Raw genomic sequence first — 21597 nt, 5'->3', positions numbered from 1 at the left:
AACGTAGATGCTGAGTTGTTAGTATTCCTGCTTTGCAATCAGGGGTTCCAAGTTCGGATGTCAATCTGGAGGCCGGCTATCGTGACAGAAGTTTTGTGATTCTTCTCAGTCACCCCAGCCAATACTAAAATATATTTTACATCAGGCCACAACTGTTTCCTTCCATATACTTTCCAATTTAAATTTTACTAATCATTCTATCAATGGCCCTGAAGATGGAGACAGTGTGTTTCTCCTATACGTTGGTATCTATCTATGAGAACACCATCGTTATTGCGATTTCAGTTTTCCTTTTTCACTTTTCCTATTTTTGGTTTAGCAAATTACTTGTTCTGACCAATATTATCGCGCATTGATCTATGTGTCCAACCACCTCAGTATTTGTATTCTACACAATATCTTCTCTTACTCTTATTGTTTCTCTCTAAATTTTCATTACAAATTTATGAACTCTATGGACATTATTCGCATGTACAAGGCTATTTTTCATGAAAAATGCAAACTTACGAGAATAAAGTTTATTTTTATCAAATCAAGAAGACTAGGATTATCCAGGCAAGTAGCATCAGAAGGGAAGAGGTCACATGGAACAAGACGTAGATGACATGGTGTATTAAAGTCGATTTAAAAATATAATTTGAGGGTGTGGAATGGATTCATCTAGGTCAGGATAGGAACTGGTCGGCAGTTTCTTGTGCAGAAGACAATGTACTTTAGGTTTCCATCAAAGATGAGTAATTTCTTGATTAGCTGGGCGGCCGTAAATAGCTCAATCACTTTTCCCCATGCATTTTGTTGTTATGTGATAAAATAGACTCCATATGAACTGATGCTCTACACAATACGCTTTGCATGACACTTGCAAGCATAAACTTAGAACATCGTGAAATAGTGTACGGGGCAGTTCGAAAATTTTGCTTATTTGGACCACAGTAAATCGACTTTTAGCGTTGATTTATGCACTGGAGAGTAGTCGTCCCGTCATTCGTTGTGACATTGATGGAGTGGGGAACAGCTCTCTCCCCAGTTGTGTAATATCTCTCAGTTCATCACTTTTCGGTGGGCCACAGACTGACCACATGTTTTAAACAGAGTTCGAAGTGTACAGAAGACTGATTTTGTACTGGACGTCCTCTAAGCTGATTCCTGGCCTCAGACATAGCTTGGACGTGTGCTTTTCGGATCTGGACCAAACCCAACAACGAATGGCCAGTCTGTTCATATGTTAAAATAAATTCTGTGAACAAAATATACTATTGTAAATCTATACTATGAAATGTCGAGCAAAACTTTATAAACGCGACGCAAGTAGTCAATATATTTCCTCTTCCACCAGTATACAAAGCGATAAATATCTTCATTGTGTCTAGAAACTAATTGCAAACATTTCAACAAGTAGACCTATTGAAATCACTTGCCACTTGCTTCGTGAAATTTAGGATTCAGAAAATTCAATACTAGTATTGCCACTAATGTATGTGTTTATAATAAACTAACGAACAAATTCACGCACAATGTAACAGGAATTGGTCAGTCAAAATCCAAGACATTTTTCACGATCCAGATATGATTTCCCGCTTTCGACAGCATTTAATCAGAAGAATTACGTTTCTGGAAAGCCAGGACTTCATATTCGCAGGCGCTAGTAATGCAGTTCATATTTTTCTGTGTCGAAATGCATGAATGAAGCAATAGCGACAAGCTTAGAAGCAATTTGTCAGTAGCTTCTGAAATGAGTTGTGAATGTTTAAAATGAAGTAACAACCAGTGGCGAATCCTGGTCTAGAAGTCAGGTCTTGCGGAAAAACAATATAATAATAGGCTATATTAATTTTACATCTATCCCAATAAAAATTTGTAATATATAATTGGGAAGTGGAGTGGGATTATAGTTATATTAAAAAATACTCTACAGAAAGAAAAAAGGACCGCAACTGATACGTACGCCTATTACAGCTGTGAAAAGTAAAAACCCTGTGTCAGACTCATACGGTCTGTATAGGAAAAACTGCTTAATACCAAATTTCATCTTAATTTCCGTAGTTTCAGGGTTGGAACACGCAAATGGACAACCGTAGCCTCCGACTTACGAGTTAATTTTACTTTCTACGTTCAAAAACTCATAAAAGTTCTATGCAGCGACTCCCCCTGCTTTATACTTACACGCCAATAATCCGTGGAAGAAGTTTGGTTCAAATATGTAACTTATTCCTCTCTTCGTTATGAAGAGGATTTTAAAACACATTTTAAACGTGCAATTTCTTTAATTCCCGCGCACTGCATGATCGCAACATCACTCCTCTTGAACTAAATTAACAATACCAAATTAAACATTTAAACTGTGAAACGCATCATTATTAACATTTCCCATTTACCTGTTATTTTCTCACTCTGGTTGACTAATATTTGTAAGAAAAAAGTCACTTACTGAAAAACGGTGGAATATTTACCAGAGAAGCAACGAGTAACTAATATTGTCATCTCACGAGAATTCACTGCACCGAAATTTATTAGTGCTAACTATTCATGAGAACAATGAGACTGCGAGTTAACATTTTAGTAGGGAGTTGTTTCATTCTCTCATATATATATATATATATATATATATATATATATATATATATATATATATAATTTCGTTCATATCATACTATTGGCTGTCAGAATTGCTTTGTTATGCGCCAGCTTGTGCAAAAAATAATGACAGAGTTATCATGGAAGTGTATAACGAGTGACGAGTAAACTTTTTTTATAAATGTGGCTTTCGCATTCATATGTAGGACTATAAAATATTTGTGGCAGAGTTTTACAATTGCTGTCTTCACAACGGCACAGTTGCCAGATACATTTCAAGTAACGTTTAAATACCTCACAGAATAATATATCATAGGTTTCGTTTCTTTAACATCTGAACATCTTGCACAGTTACAACCAATACAATGAAATATTTAGAAATAAAGGAAACTAGAACAATATTATAAATCAAATAAACAATAACAATTTGTATTTTAACTATGTAATCTATCGAGTAAAAATAAAACTGTTTGTTGTGCATAAGACGCATATATATTCTTATATATTTCGCAAAAAACACGAGGGTGCTACAATTCAATATCAATAATAATTTTAAATGCTTCCCTAAACCACTAAGAGAAATCACAGCACACTCAGTGAAGATAATTCCCAAAAAAGACGCTTAATAACGGCAAGAAAGACGGAAAGCTCAGATCTGGAAAGAAAGTATTCACGTATACAAAGAAAACGAATAGGATGAAATGAGGTCAAAATCCAAGCCAAAGAACGAAAAATATTGACAACTCTTTGCAACATTAGTTTGAAGACTGTAAGAGGGCCCATAAAGTCAGTATTAAATTCTTTGGAAATTAGATTTTATAAAAGAGAAACTGACTCCTGAAAGGCGGTATTAGGAACTTGTTTCGTTTACCTCTGGGGTATTTAGACTCAATGGTTTTCAGAAGATTGCAGAACGATCTCAAGCTTTCGGCAGTTAACGGGTATTATTAGGGTTCCAATAACAGGCGTCCACCGAGGACCTGTGGCTTTTGTGTGAATCATGATACATTACGGCTAGAAAATTTGTTACTGGAACCCTGGATCCAGGTCTGAGGCTATCTCAACCAGCGGCCCAACAAATAGATTTCCTATCCTCTTCCCCCATTTTGCCTGATGACGGAAGTAGCAGCTTTCGAAAAGTCCTAATTTTATAGCTTTGTAATTTAGACGATAGACAGCCCATACTAAGTTGTAATACAAAATTAAGATAGCTACATCATTTAGTACCTTATATTAACTAAGCTTAAATTGTACAGCTCAATAAATGTCTCCATTGTGACATAAAAAAACATGTCAGTGAAGTTGGTTGCAATAATGACTTTTAATTTCAAATATTATTAGGTTGATCAGATCAAGGATAAGCGACACTCCTACCTTTGAAGTCTGCTCAGCTACCTACCATATTGGCCTAAAATTAAAAAAAGTACAAATGTGTCATGGCCTCTAGTGGTATGACATTCATACCAAGTTCAAAAAAATCCATCATTTCAAAATTTATTCAAGGCTGACACATACTGACATGATACATAAGCCTGTACATAATTGACAACACAGAATAATAATAAAAAAATCTCGAAATGGCAAAATACTATCAAAAAAATAATATTCTATTTCCACTGTTCTGTCCACCAAATTTTTTTTGTAATAGGATCATTTTAGGTTTTTCATAATGTAATGCCACAGCCCACATCCAATGAAGCATAGCAGTAAGATCTCAATGTTTTACATCAAGTCGTTTTCTACCATCTTGCTCGTCTACGACATGTAATCAATAATTGACACTTGAGAAATGAGAGTAGGTTTCACTTTAACCAACGTACAGAATGGACAAACCAGACGACCCTTAATTTTTTTATATATAAAGACAGTATAACATTTTCTTATTTTATTATACCACAAGAATAAAGTTTGGCATTTCTCAGCTAAAATTTAAAGTGTCTTACTTTCTAGAGACTGAAATAGCCAGCTTCAGTTTGGAAAACTGGGAGTGTACGAAGAGAAGGGGCTCAGTTCACCGTCAGAATTAAGGCTAGGTTATGCAGCTTAAAATATCAGACAATACTGTTTATAACTATGTGACAATAAAATATTTTCAGTGGAATTATAATGATATAAAATTACTTGTACATGAGTGCAAGTGGTAAACATTTCTTATTGTTTGCATCTCTACTTCAATAACAAAAAGACAATTCAGGGCTACAGAAGGCTACATTTCCAAAAGGAACGATCTGAGGATTCATGAACAGATGATCTAATTAAAACAAGAAAGAATGACAACCAGGAAAAAAATGAAAAGCTGGAACACGTTTCAGATTTACTCCATAAGCTGGAGATAATTACAGTGTACTTTCAGTCATCCATATCTTACGTGACATCTGGGAATATGGTTTTTCTTCAAAGACTAATGAACTGTCTACATTATGTAACAGAAGAATGAACACCACAGTTATTTAGCATGCTTGGCACTGTAATATCTCACACCACCAACAGAAGAAGCCCGCGCATATTTTGTCAGCAATGCGTTCACATTCACCTTTTCAGTGGCCAGTCGTCTGCAACAAGACACATTGAAAACTGAAGAAAAAATATTTAACAGAATTACTAGAAATTATGATCTACGCAAACAGCTCACTCACCTCACTTGATGAAGTGATATGACAACTATGAAATGTAATATTTTCACACAACTACCATGTTTATCTGTAACGAAGATAAGACTGTTTTATATTTGTCAGGGAAAAGCTTGTTCTAAATTCATACAATAAGAAAATACATCACTCTAGTCAACTTTTTATATTACCAGTAGAATAAAGCAATTTATATGTGGCTTTTTGTTCCAGCAGAATACTTTGGTATTTTATATTGCATGGAACTATCAGAGATTCAGAATAAGACAAAAACTTACTGAACATAAGGTCGAATTTCATCCAGAGTCCATTTTTCTCGTGTTTGGAAGAGAATTCTAATTCTTTCATTAATATCTTCAGGTAAGTCAGCTTCAGAGAAGTACCATATAACTTCTGGTTTAGAATTCTTGTCCATTAAAGCCATCCCTTCCAGATATTTTTCTGAAGTTTGCATCCCTACAAAATAAATGTAATCATTGCAACAAATTACACTCACACACAAGGCAAATTCTTTAAGCCACACAGAACTGAATTATTTCTTTCACATTCATTCATTCATTTCCGCTATAAGGATCGGACCATTGGCCCATTCCGGGACAGCTGCTCAAAGCAACTTGTCCTTAGTCTTGAAATGCATTTTTGAGTAGTGTGTAACAAGCCCACTGCCTCTGCACAATTTCTACCCTGTCCTGATTTGTTTGCTAGAGCCATCCAGTAGAGAATAAGGAGACATGGTTGAGAAATGGCCACTAAATTCTGCTCACAAAACAACTCATTCATGTTCGTAAGGTTCTTTTACATGCCATAAATCTATGACATGGGACCGACAGCTTTTCTTCCCCTGAGAAGGAAGTTGTGCTACAGATTTTTATCACCCTTATAAATCAGAATGCAGAATATTAATGTATAAGAAGCTGTATGAAATTCAACCAATGTCTTAACACCCATAAAATTTTTCATTTTATGGAGAAAAGGTAACCCCCCTGTACGGAAGCAAAAACATCATGTTTCCACACATAAGAGTATGGATTCTTCTTTTCAGAAATGTGGTTTAACTTCACTAATTTTCCAAAACATCCACATCAAAATATTTAATCTACTAACCTTCAGGCACACTTTGCTGCCATGATAAAAGAAACTCTTCCAGATTAAACTTCCCTGCCTGACGCAACAAAACTTCAGCTAAGAAACGACATACTCTTGCCTCTAGCAATCTATACAATGGCTCACCTGAAACATAAATAACAGGTGAATTGCATTTCATGAGACACAACAGCTGACACCATTTCCAGTCATAAAGAAATTACACAATTACAAATTAAATCAAAAACAGACTTTATACATTACTGAAGACCCTGGAAGAAACAAGGAAACATCAGTAACAGATAAAGACTATTACTGGCAAAGATAACCATTACTATTATTTTTATTAAGGAAAAATAAAAAGTCACTGTCAGTTACTTTTATTTATTACTTTGCTCTTACTTAAAATATATGAGTTGTATTTGCATCTACTTTTCTTAGCACTTTAATTTTTCTTGTAAAATCATTGCTTTCCTCTTCATCTAACATAGAGCCAAGTTTTCATTTTATCACTCAAATAATGTTAAAAACTACAACACAAAGAATGTTAACACCTTCCTTCTTTCTTATATTGTATTCACAATCTAACACAGAGAACAGAGAAACAAAGGATAATGCAAATTGGCCAGGTGGAAATAAATGTTCCATAACTGATCATAATCAACCAATACTATCAATTCTTGCACAGAAGTTTTGTGCTTTACCAACTAATTTGTTACATAATGGTAACCAAATATGTATGTGTGTGAAATAGAGTTGATTTTGAGTGTCATTTTCATTTTTTCTAACTACATTTTCTATACAGGTAGAAGTATATCTTAAAACTTACTGAATGTGACTTTCTTTAAAAAGCCTGTTAAATTTGAACTGCTAAGGTAGGAAGAACACATGAAACAATTGGATCTGCTTCCACTTTTCTCACAACTTCAATTTTTTTTTGTAAAGATTTATATCAAGTGCATGAAATGTCATCTATCTGGAATGCTGTTTTAATTTTTAGTAAATATATATAAAACATCTCCACCTACGGAGTACGGGACCTTAACGTGGGTGGTGGAGTTTGCGTATCCCCATGACCCTGAGAGCTATGCCAGCAGTAGCGTAGCTACTGGTAGGGCCTCCCTTGTCGGACAGGTCAAAGCGTAGGGATCATACTAAGAAGTACTCCAAGTGATAGGGTAGGGGGGGCTCATAAGAAATTTCCATCTTCTAAGCTGGGAATAAATGTGAGAACTAACTACACAGTACATTTTAATGTTTTGTTTATGGATATTATGGTTGCACTTCAGGAACCAAACTTCATAAAGCGGAAAAAACTATATTCTGAAGAGGAAATGTATTGGACAAATGTTTAGCTCTATAAACTTCACTATAGGTTTCATTTTAAAAAATTGTCATTATGCAATGACAGTCTTGAACAATACCAAAGTGACATGAAACACCAGAAGAGAAACTGTGAGTTTGATAAATTCTCATGCTATTTTAAACTGTAGTACTGACCTTCTTTGCTGGCTGCCACTGTCTCCTCTGCATACCAGGAAAAGCACTGGTCCAGTATATCCATTGGTACTAAGGCAGCCAGAGATTGCAAAGTTTCTGTTTTGTTAACCTGGTTGATAGGCCAGGAGTTCTCATCCACAAAGTTTAGGATGTATGACAGTACGCGAAAATGGTATTCATGCTCCAAGAAACGCCATGCACCTAATATAATGGAAATCATCATGCATGCAGGATTATACGACTACTGCTACAGAAAAATGCAATTCATAAAATAACAATATCTATTACAAAAAATCTATTTGTGATCAACTTAGTATAAGCACAATGAGATCATCTACAGATGTGCTAACACTATCTTCCTCAGACTTATATATCAATCAATTAGTACTACTTTACACTAACAAAATTTGTCACACTTTGTACCACAATTTGTGTAACCTCCATGCAAGGACTAGAACTCATAAAAGAACAAAATAAACAAACAATCAAGAAAACACTTTGCATTCATAACATCAAATCTGAGGAAAGAATTATTTAAATCTGACACTCTCTAGGAAGAAACAACACAAGTTCTTCTGCCACTGCATAATTTCTCCATAGCTATCTCATCACTGAGTTCTGTGATTAAAACAACTTCCTTCAATGTATAGGGATTATCTCAGAGGACCATAGACAAATGAGTAATAAAATCAAAAGATTAAAACTAATTCTTGGAGCAGAGTCCTCCTTCAGAAGCTACTAATACTAACTCAGCTAGTCAAACCTGCCTTTTTCATAGAACCTGAAAGTTCATTTAATTATTGTGCTCATAAGAAACCACCACTGGACTGTACTACTATATTATCAACTTTATAATAATCAGAGTTATATTTTTAAGCAACAGACTAACCATTTATACAGAAGGCCATATTTTCTTTCAGTTCTGCTTTCAGTTCTAGCTTACTAGCCTGCACATTATCCAGTAGATCCTGGAACGTATATAACTTTACTCCAGTTTTCACAATATCATCTTCATACTCAGGACCTCGATACAGACATTTCTCCAACAACTGGTGCACCTTCCGAAGTTTTGGTTTACAGATTCTAAGTTCATAATATTTATGAAATACTCCCAATACCTGTTAATAAGTAATAAAATTATGATCAACTAAAACAGATGCAGATACATAAGTCTCCCTTTAATTAAAGACGTAAACTATTATGCATCTTCCCAGCTGCAATTCTATCACACCCAAGACAGTAATGCAGTGCCTAGAACACATGCTTTAGATACAGGAAATCATGAATTCAAATCTCAAACCAGACACTGGTTATCCTAATATTTTTCATGGTTTCCTCAATATTTTCAGACAAAAGAAATTTCATTATTTTGGTTCCCTCTACATCCTCCTTAATTCACTCATCATTCCTGAACATTCTGTCATCTGACAATATATAACCTATAAGTGTGCAGTGATACAATTGTAAGTATTTGGTTTTACAGCAGCATGTTTTTAAGTAATTTTTTCCTTGATGCTCACTAGTTGGTTGCCTACGAGTGTTAACCTTTGTTATAGTTATATAATTTCTTGATAGCTTTATTATTTAGTTGCATTTATTATTTTGACCTTGTGTTATATCCACAACTGGCCATCTTACTGTTGATGCAACATATTAATAATAAAGAATTGAATTTAATATATCCAGGTTAACCTGTCTTTGAAACTGGTTTCATTTACAATTATCAGTCCTAGCATAAATCATTCCAACTTACCTAAACCCACCACCCAGTCAATAAATTCAGATTTTATTTTGGGTCAGTAAGTCATTGAAGAATTCTTCAAACTACCCAACACAAATGGTTACTGTACTCTAAAAACATCCTCAAGAAAAATACAAGATTACTGAAAGATCATTTTTAAAAAGCCTACCATCAAGTTCTGCATTAAAGCGTTCTCGTAAAGCAACACTTTTAGTTTCATAACAGTAATTATAAAAATTCACAGTCTCTTAATGGTGGTAAGAGCTAAAGCACTAGCATTTTCCAATTCTGTTAGATGCAGGGTACTTTGACCATAACAAAAATGTATTACCTGCTTCTCTTCCAACATTCTTCCTGTTTCAGCAACAGTTTGTTGTGCTGGCCACCTAAGATCAGGCAAGAGAAGTAATGAATTAGATGTCTCTGCCTCCTTCACGTCATATGTTTGTTTATTTGTACATAAGACCGCATTCTCATCTTTGGTGCCACGAAATACCAAACTAAAAGGCACAAAACTATATTAGATCTTGCCACTCACGAACTACGTGTGTGCTTGCAAGGTATACATAAATTGAAGTTCCACAGGAAATAAGAGAATGAAACTCCAATACATATATAATTAACAGAACCTTTTAAAAACAAACAGACCTCCTGAATGAAAACAGCTGTCTCCTGGGATGTTCCACCATGTACTCTGGTAAATATTTACTGACATTTTAGAAGATCTCAATACACATTTGTCACTATCTAAAAGACTACATGATTCAACATCCCAGAAGTGTGTCATCATTATACTCTTCCCTATGAGAACCTGAAATCTCACACAGAACTTTGAAATGTTTTTAGATATGTTATCTGTAATGGATAATAAGACTGGTGTATCAGGTAAGCCCTAAGATTATTATCAAATCACATTATATCATGCTATAGAGGTCAATTCCTTATTTTTATCCAGGTTGAATCTTACGTGAGAGAGCAGCCAACCTAAGGCTTCAGTTTTCCTCAATCTCTCAAGGCAAATTCTAGAATATTATTTTGTTTCCTTCCATTTCTTCCTGTTCATAATCATCCTACCTTTCAATGAAGAGAGGGTGAGAAAATTATTAAGGCTGCCAACTTGCACTGAGCAAGCTAAAACATCAGTATTATTTTCAGATAATTATTACCCAAGTGAAATATTGCCCTCATAATGGAAGCAGTAAGCAGCTCTGAATCATCAGTCATTTTCCAAGATTACATGGCACAACAACCCAGAAGACATCATCTTAAATTGTTACTCAGACTAGGGTGAAAGAAAGTTCAATTTATGTTCCTGAAAGAGCAGCAGAATAGTGAAGATTAACCTGTTTTCTCAACCACATTCCTTGCTGTCTCTTCACTGGAAGATGGCATACAGTTGATACATTGTCACCAATGAACAACTTACTTTTCAAATGCACTGCTCTTCTGCACATCTCATTGATTTTATGTTAATTTGTTTCAAAGTAAATTTGGTTTTCTTGTATATCTATAGCTAGTAAGTTTAATAACTATAAACTACTTGTTCACAGCAAAAAATATATAATTCAATAGTTTTATAACATAGGTTTGACTATTACGCTAATATCATCAGTAAAGAAAACAGTGTTATTACTGAGAGGGAAGATCATGAAGTTACAAGAGAAATTGCAACAGACCTACTATACAGTCTCAATGAACTCAATCCCATTTCATTCAACCTGAAAATGTGGGCCAGGCTGCCCTAACACTTTACTTTAAGAACCTACAACTGTGGGATAAAAGTAAAACAACTTACCATAGTTGACTCAGTGAAGTCTTCTCAGTTGCTGATCATCTGAGAAGACTCTACTACATTCAATCTCCATAAAAGTTTCAAATCTTACAAATCACAGTTGACATAAGTGTTATATACCATTGTTGGGCTCAAAGACACTGTTCAGTGGCATCAATATTATTAATAGACATCACCATATTCTGAAGTAGTTTCCAACCAGATTAATTATATACCTTTGTCCATTCTGCAAATTATTCAGTAGAGTTGAGTCTAACTCTAGGAATTTGTATTTTTCTTGAACTTCAATCTTCGGAGCAAAACTCAACACCTGGGTCAGTGGATGCAGTTCATCATCAGACAATTTTGCATGCTGAATAACATTCTGCACATCTTCAACTGTTCGACAATAGCTGTAAAAAATTTCATAGCTGATGCACTATATACAAATGCAATAAATACATTTAAAAACAAAAGTCAAAGTACCTGTTGATTCCCGCCATTTATACTGTTATCGGAAACCTCATTACAAAACCAACAGAGTATGCATACTAAAACAGATTATATCAATATACTATAAAAGATTACTACAAAAATAATGACAAAAATTAACTGCTTCAGGCCTGGCTCCGGAACTCCTCTGGAAATTAAGACAATACAGCTACCACGTAGATAATACCTATATTCTTATGAATACCCTGCCCAAGGCACAAATAATAACAACGGTAATGATCTGTTCTACGGACGGTGACTTACTACTATAGCAACAGAACGAGAGCAATGACACTTGAAACGAGTTTGATTTCACCGACGCCATTACCTCATTATTAGTGAGACAAACTGACTATGAAGGAAAATAAAGTGCATTCTTCTGTGTGGTCTCCATTAAAACAGATATCAGATGGCACGTTGCAAGCAGAGGACTATAGCATTTACCAACTACGAGTGGAAGATTAATATGATCACTGTGAAAATCTCATTATTATTATTATTATCCCATCTATTCACCACTTTATGGGGTATGTACTTCCATGTACCCGAGACAGACTTTGTCCCTAAGGTACATAAGGCAGCAGCTATTTCCGGGATCCATATTGTTTTTAGCAAGTGCTACATGTATTATATAATTTTATTTTATGACAGCGTCTTTCGAATGATGTATGAAGATCCCAAAATGGCGGTCTTCTGCAGTTCCCTGATGTCGTGTTCGCCCGGGATGTTGGCCAAATATTTTGTAAGTGATTTGCTGACAGTTCCAGTTGCTCCTATAATTATTAGGATTGTTGTTCTTTCACTTTTCATATTCTCTGTATTTCAATGAGAAGGTCCCTGTATTTCAGGATCTTCTCTACTCCTTTCTTAATTACATTCCTATTATTATTTTATGGAATGCACACTTCGTGCCGACCATCAGGTGAGAGGAATGGAAAGCATCCAAGTTATTCACAGATCAACAAGATCATACATAATTTGTTGGTCAGAAAGTAAAGGCTAAGAGAAATACAGAATCTCTTTGGCCGGATTTTAGGCGCTGCCAACGTTACTGCTAGAGTAAACCACGATTTTGAGTTCAGTATTTTTAGCTTCGAACCAGTGTATCAGCACAGAACATAAATAGGTGATGTAATGAACAAACCTCTTCACGCGGGAAAGAAATGACCGGTTAGTTGAAAGTTCATTGTGTGCATAATGGAAGTATAATTTCAAATGACAAAGGTGATTGAATTTATGTACACTTCTGTTTGATCTGCCATATTGGAGAAGTGTGGAATATTTTACAGCGCTGCTGTGAGTATTAATTAAGTACTCGTCTAGGCGAGCCTGTGCATCGTCAGTTTCTGAAAATTCTGAATGGAGTCCTCAGTTGTAGAAAGTGTGCCAGGTTATGTGAATATCACTCCTCCAAAATCTGCAAGAAAGAGGATTTTATTCTCAAGAAGCCCTGAAGATGAAGGCAGTGACGGTACTTTGGGACACATGTCGCCTCTGAGCTTATCGTCTCCAGATCGGTATAGTTCACCACCACCTTCCCCACAATGGCTTTTAGAAACTCCACCAAAGAAGTGTGATCAACATTGGCCCCGGCAATCGCCTTTTGGACCAGTCAAAAAAAGGACAGAAACTAGCAAATCTCCAAGGCTTTTCAGTTGTGACTTCAGCTCATCTTCATTGCAGAAATTTCCACCAGATAAAATACGAGTTGACAATCATGGTCAAGACGAAATAAAAGGTGTAGTTACTGACATGGAGCTAGTAGAAGAAAGCCCTGCAAAGGGTCCCTCGAAAATGGTTCTTGTGACACCTTTCAAATGTCTTGCAGGTAAAGAAAAAGAAATTGAAGAAACTCCAAAACTAAAACCACAAAAAATGGTAATCAGAGAAAGTCCTGACATTTTTCCAGTTGCACCAGTAAAAGTGCTTCAGAAAGCCAAATCAGATAATGATTCAAGCACAGTACTGAAACCTTTAAATGCCTCCACAGGTGTTGGTAAATTGAGCTCATTGCCAACTTCTTCCTTTTACCATACTTCTCGTGCTAGGGCAGCACTGTTTCCTGAACATTTCTCCAAGTCCAGAAATACCGTAGCTTCAGTTATCCATAGCAAGAACCTTAAGCGATCACTAAATGCTGAATCTCATTTGCATATGCGTTTCTCTCTGTCCAGTTCAAAATCTCAAGGAACAAAACGCCGTAAACTTGGTGAAATCAATGCTGGTGTACATCACAGGATTAAGAAACATACAAAAAAGAAGTTCACATACAAACATCCAGTTGACACTGCACAGCCCAAGATTACACCAGAAGACAGAATACATTCATATGTAGACAAGTTTGAGACCTCTAGTACAGACACAAAGAACCTTGTTGGTACAGATGCTCATTCACCTTCCACTCATTGTATACAAACATATTCTATTGGCAGCAATCTGAAGAGGTCAAGTATCTCTTTGACTTCAGATACAATGGAACCAACACCTCCGTCAAGTCCTCCACCAGATCCAGCAAAAAAGTTCTTCAAAACTCAACGCACTTTGAAGATCAACACAAGTGCCACAGTCACTCTTGAAAAAAATATCAAGTTAGTATAATTTGCAGGTTTGATTATTCTTTATTGATCAGTTGAATGTAAGATTGAAGTATATATTTTTTGATGGTAAATACATTGGTGCTCAATAAGGAATTAAGGTTTTATAATTAAAATTGTATTAAATTCAGTTTATCAAAATTTTACCTGCATGGACATGTTTAAACTCTTGTGTCCAATGTGTATACTAAAAAATCTAAAGGAAAATTGATATTGTCTTGGCTCTGAAATCCCAGTTAGCATGTCATAAATTATCTTCAAATAATATTTTACTGCCAGTCAGATTGACTGGATAAAGCATTAATAATGTATAAAACAATATTATTGCTTGTTGCTAAAATTCAGAGGTCAAGGTAATATTCCTTCTGTAATTATTTTAAGTACTTGTGAAAAAATCTTGGTTTTTTACCCTGTTTATTGCAGGTTAAAGGTCAGCAATGGAAAATTCTCCCTCTGCAAGCCTGTAACAAAGTCAAAATCCTGCAGAATGCCTAAAGCGGATATATCAAAGTATTGCCTGAACAAAAACAATGGCATATTTACTGAGAAGAGCACTACTGAGATAGTGCAAGAAACCGTCCATGACAATGTTGAAATTCTGCTGAAAAACTTGGAAGAAAGTCCGAAGAAGGATAATTTACCAGCTGTGGGAGACTTGCAGAGCCCTAACCATCACATTTATGCAATTACTACATCAACATTGTCATTGGCAATAGATGATGGCCTACCACATCAGCCTTTACTGCAGACAGCTCAGACATTATCTAATCCCTCGAGTGGGAGTACTTTTGTAGCTAGCACAGCAAAAATTGACTCTGAAAACATGCAAAAAAGTCAGGAGGAATTTTTGTTTGCAGGAGAAAATTTCACAGAACATAATGCAGAGAAAGAGAATGGCAATAAATATTACCCTGTTTTCTACAAGACTTCAGCCAATAAACTTGCAGAGTAAGTACTTGATTTGAAGACACAGCTACAAAGAGGAAATATTTTCTTTGTATGCATACATACCCACATAGATATATATAATAGAATCATACACATGCCCACATTTTCAGTACATTAAAACATTAATACAGGAAGAAGAAACTTGGTGGTATTTGACAGTTGCTACAAACTGTTCAAGCAATTATTATGCAAAAATCTTTTTTGTTTTAAAATTTACTGTAATACTTCACACTGGAAGAGGCTGTTGCATTGTAGCAGGACCTCAAAGACAACCTACAGTTTCTGGTGTTTCAGTTATATGATAGTATGGTTTGTCTTATAACACATTTTACTGTCAGAAGAGTCATTTAAAATTGAAATATCATTGTACAACATCAGGCTGTGAAGAAGATTAGGATTAGAATCAAACTATGCCACTGAATGGAAAAAAACTGGAAGTGTAACCAGTCTAAGACACTTTTGTTCGTGTCTACTTTCGAGCCCATTGGTTCATGCACAAGTATTTCAGTTTCCATTTTTGCAGGTGTTGAAACTTCAAAGGAAAATGACTTAGGTGACCTGATGTTTGATATATTTTAATGTTTTGCTATAAATGGAGTAGAGAGTGACATTGCACCAACAGTATGCATTTTGCTTTAATCACTTATAATATCAACACCATTGAAATGTATTTAAACTATACAGAATATTAATTTTAAAAGGTACTGATGATGGTGTGTTACAATCAGGATTATTAAAGTCTTCGTGTGTGTACGTCATCCAGTTTAAAAAGACAGGATGGACAGTCCAAGAATTTGGTAATCCCAATTATACAGAATGTTCTATAGTATCCTGTGGTGGGCTTGTGTGTTTGTGTTGGCTATAAAGATTTAATACAAGGAGTTAGGTAACTGCAATAGAAGTCAGATACTTTTAATTCCTGATGGAAGAGGTATTAATATTCAATAGGCTGTGTGATGCAAGGTATATTGTGTGTTCCTTTGTGAAACTTACGATTTTCTTTTTCACTCAGTCTAACCAATGTGAAGAGCCTGCGTGGAAACAAACAGTCATGGAGGTCAATTGGAGATTATCAATACATCATTGATGCAGGGCAGAAGAAGTTTGGTGCAACACAGTGCAAAGAATGTGGCATTGTGTACCAAATTGGAGATCCAGATGATGAGGTGTTTCATCAAAAATACCATAACAATGGCCATGACTTGAAATACACAGTATGTAGCATGATGTTCTAAAGTTCTGAAGGATTAGTGTATAGAATAATTTTACTCCTTTCCTTTGTTATTATGATAATCATCTGTACCAAATAAAAACAATAAAAGTTATAAAGTAAGGAATTACACTAAATTTATTTACTTTTGCAATATAGAAATGGTGAATATGTATGTAAAAATAACTTAACTAGATCTGTTATGTATTTTATATTACATGCACAAGTAAATAGAGTGCTTTAAATTTTTCATAAATCATGCTCAAATTTTTCTTAATTTGTTTCATAAATTGTCATAGTTTATATGTTTGGTTTCTTTTCAGATTGATTTCACATATCTAATATTTTTAAATTAATGGAAATTGTATTAGAAGGAACAGTGCAGTATAATTTAAAGTCAGCCTCATGTTTAAAAATGTTATCTTGCTGCTTGCAGTCTTGGAAACATGAACGAGTGGTTGCCTACTATGGATCAGAACGAGTGATTCTCATTAAACCCAGTGATCCAAAGTCTTGGTTGAATAAAGTCCAGAATGTATTGGCTATAGTAGATAAGGAGCTTGGATATGCAGACTCAGCACTTGAAGGCCTCAGCAATAGCCAGGTATTGCATGCAATGTTTGGTTTGAAAATTATTCTTTAGAATGTGGCCTGGGTTATGATGTCTTGTAATTAGTTACCCAGTTGACGAGTCCTATATAGCATCTTACCACAGAGATTTTGTATATAACGAAAGTGATTTTCACAACAGGGTGAGAGCAAATTGTTTTTCATAGTTGTGAAATAAGTCAAATGCAGTTTGTGGAATCATGTGTCAGTGGACTGAGTTTTCTGCCAGAACAGTTTCTTCGTGCCTGATTTTATTGTATGTATATTTAATGTCCTGTGAAAGTCACATCAATTTAACAAGGTAAACTGTGTTCCTTAGGTCTACCTTTATGTGATGGACAAGCAAGTTACTGGCTGTGTAGTGGCACATCAAATCAGCTTTGCTTTCAAGATGTTAAACAGTGTGATTGAAGGTTGTGATTGTTGTTCAGAAGAATCATATCCAGCCAAATGTGGCATCAGTCGAGTATGGGTAGCTAAGAATCACAGAAGGAAGAAAATTGCCTCAAGAATTATGGATTGTTTGAGGTAATTAACCTAATCACTGGTGGTGAAAATATGTCAGTAGGCTGTTTATTAGTTACTTGTCACCCTATAGTGAGCATTTAGACACCTGTGCATTTCATTGCAACACATTTCAATATGATATTCACACACTTAAAATTAGAAACATTTTAAGACCTAAATCATATTTTGAATTTAATATGGATCTTTACTACATTTAGAGGTTTTAAGAAAGGATTTAAAGTTGCTATGGTTTTATTTCATTTCAGATCCAGTTTCATACATGGATATATGTTAGGAATGGATGAATTTGCATTCTCTGCACCAACCATTGATGGAAAAGCTTTTGCTGAAAAGTACACAGGCACTATGAATTATTTAGTTTATAGCTAAACTTATTTGAAGCCAAAATTAACCTTCTAACAGCTGGCATTTACTTCATACTTATGGGAATACTTTGCCCTACATGGCAGTTAGATATTAAAGTAAACTGAAATTGTGCACTTCTGAAAAACAACTCATACCTTTTGCATGTAATCTATTTAACTCTTTATTCCTTTAATTTTTTTTTATTTTGTTGGAACAAAAATGAAGGTGAAAGAATATGGCTTACTTTATGATTTTGGTGGGAATACATTTTTACACTTTCCTACTGTACCACTTTACTGGATATTCTTTTCAAAATATTAGAATAAAACCCAATTTCATGTTACTTGATTTGATGCCTATTTGGTTGCATTCACAGAGGCTTGAAAGTTCTCAGTACTGATGCTAAGTGGTAAAATGTATTTTACAAGTGCTGCTACAGTTAGACAGCTTTCATAAGAACTTCAGGATACAGGATCCATGGAACATTTCATTAGCCAGCATAAAACCATTTTCCAAGGAATACTGTTGGTCACTAGTATTACGAATATTTGTATTTAAAAATCACTTGACATATTTAATTTCTTAATCTGGTGAGTTCTTATGAGTTTTAGGAATGTCAGGCAGTGCTTACTCAACTTAATAATATTTTGAATTATGTAATAGATTCTGTGAATGCATAGATTGAAAAAATAATTTTGTTTTATTTCTTTTATTCATTTGTATGATTTTGTATGTGTGGTTTTGAACATGGATGGTTTAATAACTTTTGCTTCTGATATTTTTCAACACTGCACTACAGCATATAAAACTCAGCATTGCATGCACCTTTGCCTTTAAGAAGCAGTGTTCATTTAGTTATTGTTCTAATACTGACAAACCTTTGTACCTTTTGTGTAATTAAAATTACAACTAAATAATGTACAAATCTCTCAATAAAATAACATCAAATAAACTGTCATTGTAACAGAACAAAACCACAATCATCTCCCTCTCCCTGGCATTTCCACTTATGTGCTATCCAGAAATATATGAGCCTTTTCACAAGATATACTGAAAAGGATTAAATGATGTGGTAAGTTATGTCTACATCCATAAGTTTGTTTTATTCACAACTTTTTCTTACTAATTGTTTTATTGTATGAAGACTGAAGGAATGGAAGTAAAATTTTGAAGTAGCAATTACTATGTCAATATTTTTGTAAGTGCATTAATGTTCTGTAAAATTGGCTTGTCACATGGTCCATACTCTGTGAATGCAACTTATATTTTGAAAAAATTCCACTGGAATTTTCCAAAAAATGTTGAATATTATTGCAATACAAATATGTAAGGATTCTATTACATTTAAAAAGCACAAGCACTGCTGACTTAGGAACAGGCTTCATATTCTTAACCCATAAGAATAGCAAATAACAATTCAAAATTGGTCTTGCCTGAATTTATAAAGAAAATATAAAAGCAAGCAAATTTTTTAATATTTCTCAGAAAATACACTCACATGTAAGGTATCCATGCCTGTACTCTTGGGTCCATTAGATTGTATTGGTGGCTCCACTTCTCAGGTTAATTTTGTAATGATGCAAGACCATTAGACATTCTGTAAATATTTGCTTCCACTAAACTAAAAATAGTAATGATGCTTGAAGAACATAGCTTTGGAAATATTACCATACTGATGTCTACAGCAACATGCCACAGTAGCCAAATGTAATTTAGTTTGCAATTAAGTATTCTCAGGTGATCAGCTGTTTGAGAATGGTGTTAATATGCAATAATTTGGAAACTTATCTCTGTCATCAGGGTTAAGTGATGAATGACATGACTATCCACAGTTAGCTCTAGGATCCTGATTTCCTTGTCCACGAGTGCTCCGATAGGGAAATAATTGACAGGTGGTGTCATCACAGTATTAATGTTACTTAACCTATAAAGTTCCTGGGACTAACCTTTTACTGGCTTCAAGAAGTGTGCATTCTTTTTGGCTGGAATGTGCAAAGTTATTAACACAGCTTGCATTTTCCTAATATTTATGCAAATATAATTATTTATCTATCATTCTTGTTCGGCAATAAATATATAATATAGAAAGTCCATCTTTCCACCTAACACAAGTACTGAGCCAGAACTTATTGAAACATTCCTGGTAGTAAAACAGAACAACTTCCTGAAGCAAAAGCCAATTAATTGACAGAAAATATTATTTATCTTGTTGCCTAACACACTGAAGATTTATGACAATGTGGGAAAGTTTATATCTGAAGTGGTGTAAAATTCATTTCATTACATTTCAACATGACAGTTAAATACTGTGAAATATTACTAAACTTCAGGAACAATGAAGCAAGAATTACAAAACTGTGAGAAATGTGCAAGTCAATATGGTAAAAAATGCATGTCTATATATACATATTCTACTATGACAATTTTATAGCACTGATAATTGAAGAAATTATAACAAAGCTCTTAGCAACACTGGTAGATGTACCACCATACTGTAGTTCACAATCCTACCTTGCTATAACTGGCTTCACACATCATGCCATATATTTTTATTTGACTAAGCTGCCAGAAGTTCAGACTAGTGTCAAAATGATAAGATGGTTTACTATCATACAGGGATAGGGATTTTAAACCACAGGGCTGCCAGATGGACTTCAGTTCTGAGATTAATGTTTTAACAGAATATTAATGCAATGAATGACAAGCATAAACACATAAGAAATGACACATGGTTGAAAGGTTAATGAATAATGAATTGGAAATGGTTATAGCCTAATTTAAAGTATTATCACAACCACAGAAAACCTCTGTCAGGATAGCTGGTCTCTGGGTTGACATTGGAACCAGTGATCTAATGAATATAAAGCACAGGTGTTAACCACTCAGATTTTATGTTTGGTATCAAAATTTCTTTATATATATAAGAACGTAATTTCAAGGCCAGTCCCTCTGCCAGACGTGTTTCTGCTGCCAATGCAGTCTGTAGGAGCATCGACATCTTTAACAAAGATCGTGTTTTGCTTACTGAGGTCAGTCAGCTTTTTAAACAATAATCATGGTTTTTTATTGTTTACGTAGTATGACATTTTATTGTGTATGTTTTTTGTCCAATATTAAACTGTTTTTAGTATAATTATTATTTTACTTATCTATAACATTTAGTTTTTTACTTATGAGTTATTTTGCAATAAATCAATATTGTACAGTTATGTTTTCAGTTCTTTGTTTGTTTGCTTTTGTATTGTAATGTCTGTATTGTTGTTAGTGCTTGGCTCTTATTGGCCTTTTTGGCTGTTGTCAAGCACTTTAATAAATGAATTGAATTGAATTGAAAAACTTTATTTCTCTCTCTTCAAATACGCTTTTGTATTTACTTTCTAAAGCATAATGTCTTCATAGGTGAACACCATTATAAAGTTACAAACACAGTAAAACACCATACGGTTTTCTTGAAGGACAATGTTTTCATACTTGAAGAGAGCATGATAAATGAAAAAATAAAAAAACTGGGTTGGTACAATAAAAACTGATATCACGCCAAGGAAAACCTTAAACTGAGAAGTATTAAATAGCAG

General features: G+C 34.5%; 2 protein-coding genes across 6 annotated transcripts; one reads left to right on the top strand and one right to left on the bottom strand.

Annotated features, from left to right (window-relative positions):
- Positions 1-4052: 4052 nt before the first annotated feature.
- On the bottom strand, positions 4053-12396 carry LOC110827087 (sister chromatid cohesion protein DCC1). 5 transcript variants are annotated; one of them, XR_002542213.2, is made up of 9 exons: positions 12117-12396; positions 11533-11709; positions 9857-10025; positions 8674-8902; positions 7785-7985; positions 6306-6431; positions 5480-5657; positions 5211-5274; positions 5079-5126 (listed from the first exon to the last, which is right to left on the bottom strand). XR_002542213.2 is itself a non-coding variant. In XM_022058397.2 (8 exons), exons 1-8 carry the CDS (start codon positions 12161-12163, stop codon positions 5021-5023), a joined length of 1119 nt encoding a protein of 372 aa, XP_021914089.1. In that variant the 5' UTR covers positions 12164-12391; the 3' UTR covers positions 4053-5020. The 5 variants fall into 5 exon arrangements, 4 of the variants coding, with proteins under 4 accessions (XP_021914089.1, XP_021914087.1, XP_021914088.1 ...); XM_022058397.2 differs by lacking the exon at positions 5211-5274 and having other exon boundaries at positions 4053-5126; positions 9857-9911; positions 12117-12391; XM_022058395.2 differs by lacking the exon at positions 5211-5274 and having other exon boundaries at positions 4053-5126; positions 12117-12390.
- A 298-nt stretch (positions 12397-12694) lies between these two features.
- Positions 12695-18974, top strand: eco (Establishment of cohesion). Its single transcript, XM_022058390.2, has 6 exons — positions 12695-14376; positions 14806-15330; positions 16343-16544; positions 16977-17144; positions 17469-17677; positions 17923-18974. Exons 1-6 carry the CDS (start codon positions 13148-13150, stop codon positions 18044-18046), a joined length of 2457 nt encoding a protein of 818 aa, XP_021914082.1. The 5' UTR covers positions 12695-13147; the 3' UTR covers positions 18047-18974.
- Positions 18975-21597: the final 2623 nt, after the last annotated feature.

The sequence above is a fragment of the Zootermopsis nevadensis genome, unplaced genomic scaffold (genome assembly GCF_977971745.1).
Source record: "Zootermopsis nevadensis isolate Lab colony 2312 unplaced genomic scaffold, Znev_1.0 Znev_ptg000004l, whole genome shotgun sequence".
In the NCBI taxonomy this organism is placed as follows: domain Eukaryota; kingdom Metazoa; phylum Arthropoda; class Insecta; order Blattodea; family Termopsidae; genus Zootermopsis; species Zootermopsis nevadensis.
The sequence above is the reverse complement of the archived record's forward strand: the minus strand, read 5'-3'. Positions and strand labels throughout refer to the sequence as shown.

Bases quoted from the DNA above. Each gene is read 5' to 3' on its own strand.
- LOC110827087 (XM_022058395.2), bottom strand. From the start codon at position 12,163: ATGCACTTTATTTTCCTTCATAGTCAGTTTGTCTCACTAATAATGAG. The intron at 11,710-12,116 runs GTAATGGCGTCG...AATTTTTTACAG, and splicing joins TTTGTCTCACTAATAATGAG to CTATTGTCGAACAGTTGAAG. The intron at 7,986-8,673 runs GTTAGTCTGTTG...CCATTATATTAG, and splicing joins TATGGCCTTCTGTATAAATG to GTGCATGGCGTTTCTTGGAG.
- eco (XM_022058390.2), top strand. From the start codon at position 13,148: ATGGAGTCCTCAGTTGTAGAAAGTGTGCCAGGTTATGTGAATATCACT. The intron at 14,377-14,805 runs GTTAGTATAATT...TGTTTATTGCAG, and splicing joins ACTCTTGAAAAAAATATCAA to GTTAAAGGTCAGCAATGGAA. The intron at 17,145-17,468 runs GTATTGCATGCA...TGTGTTCCTTAG, and splicing joins AAGGCCTCAGCAATAGCCAG to GTCTACCTTTATGTGATGGA.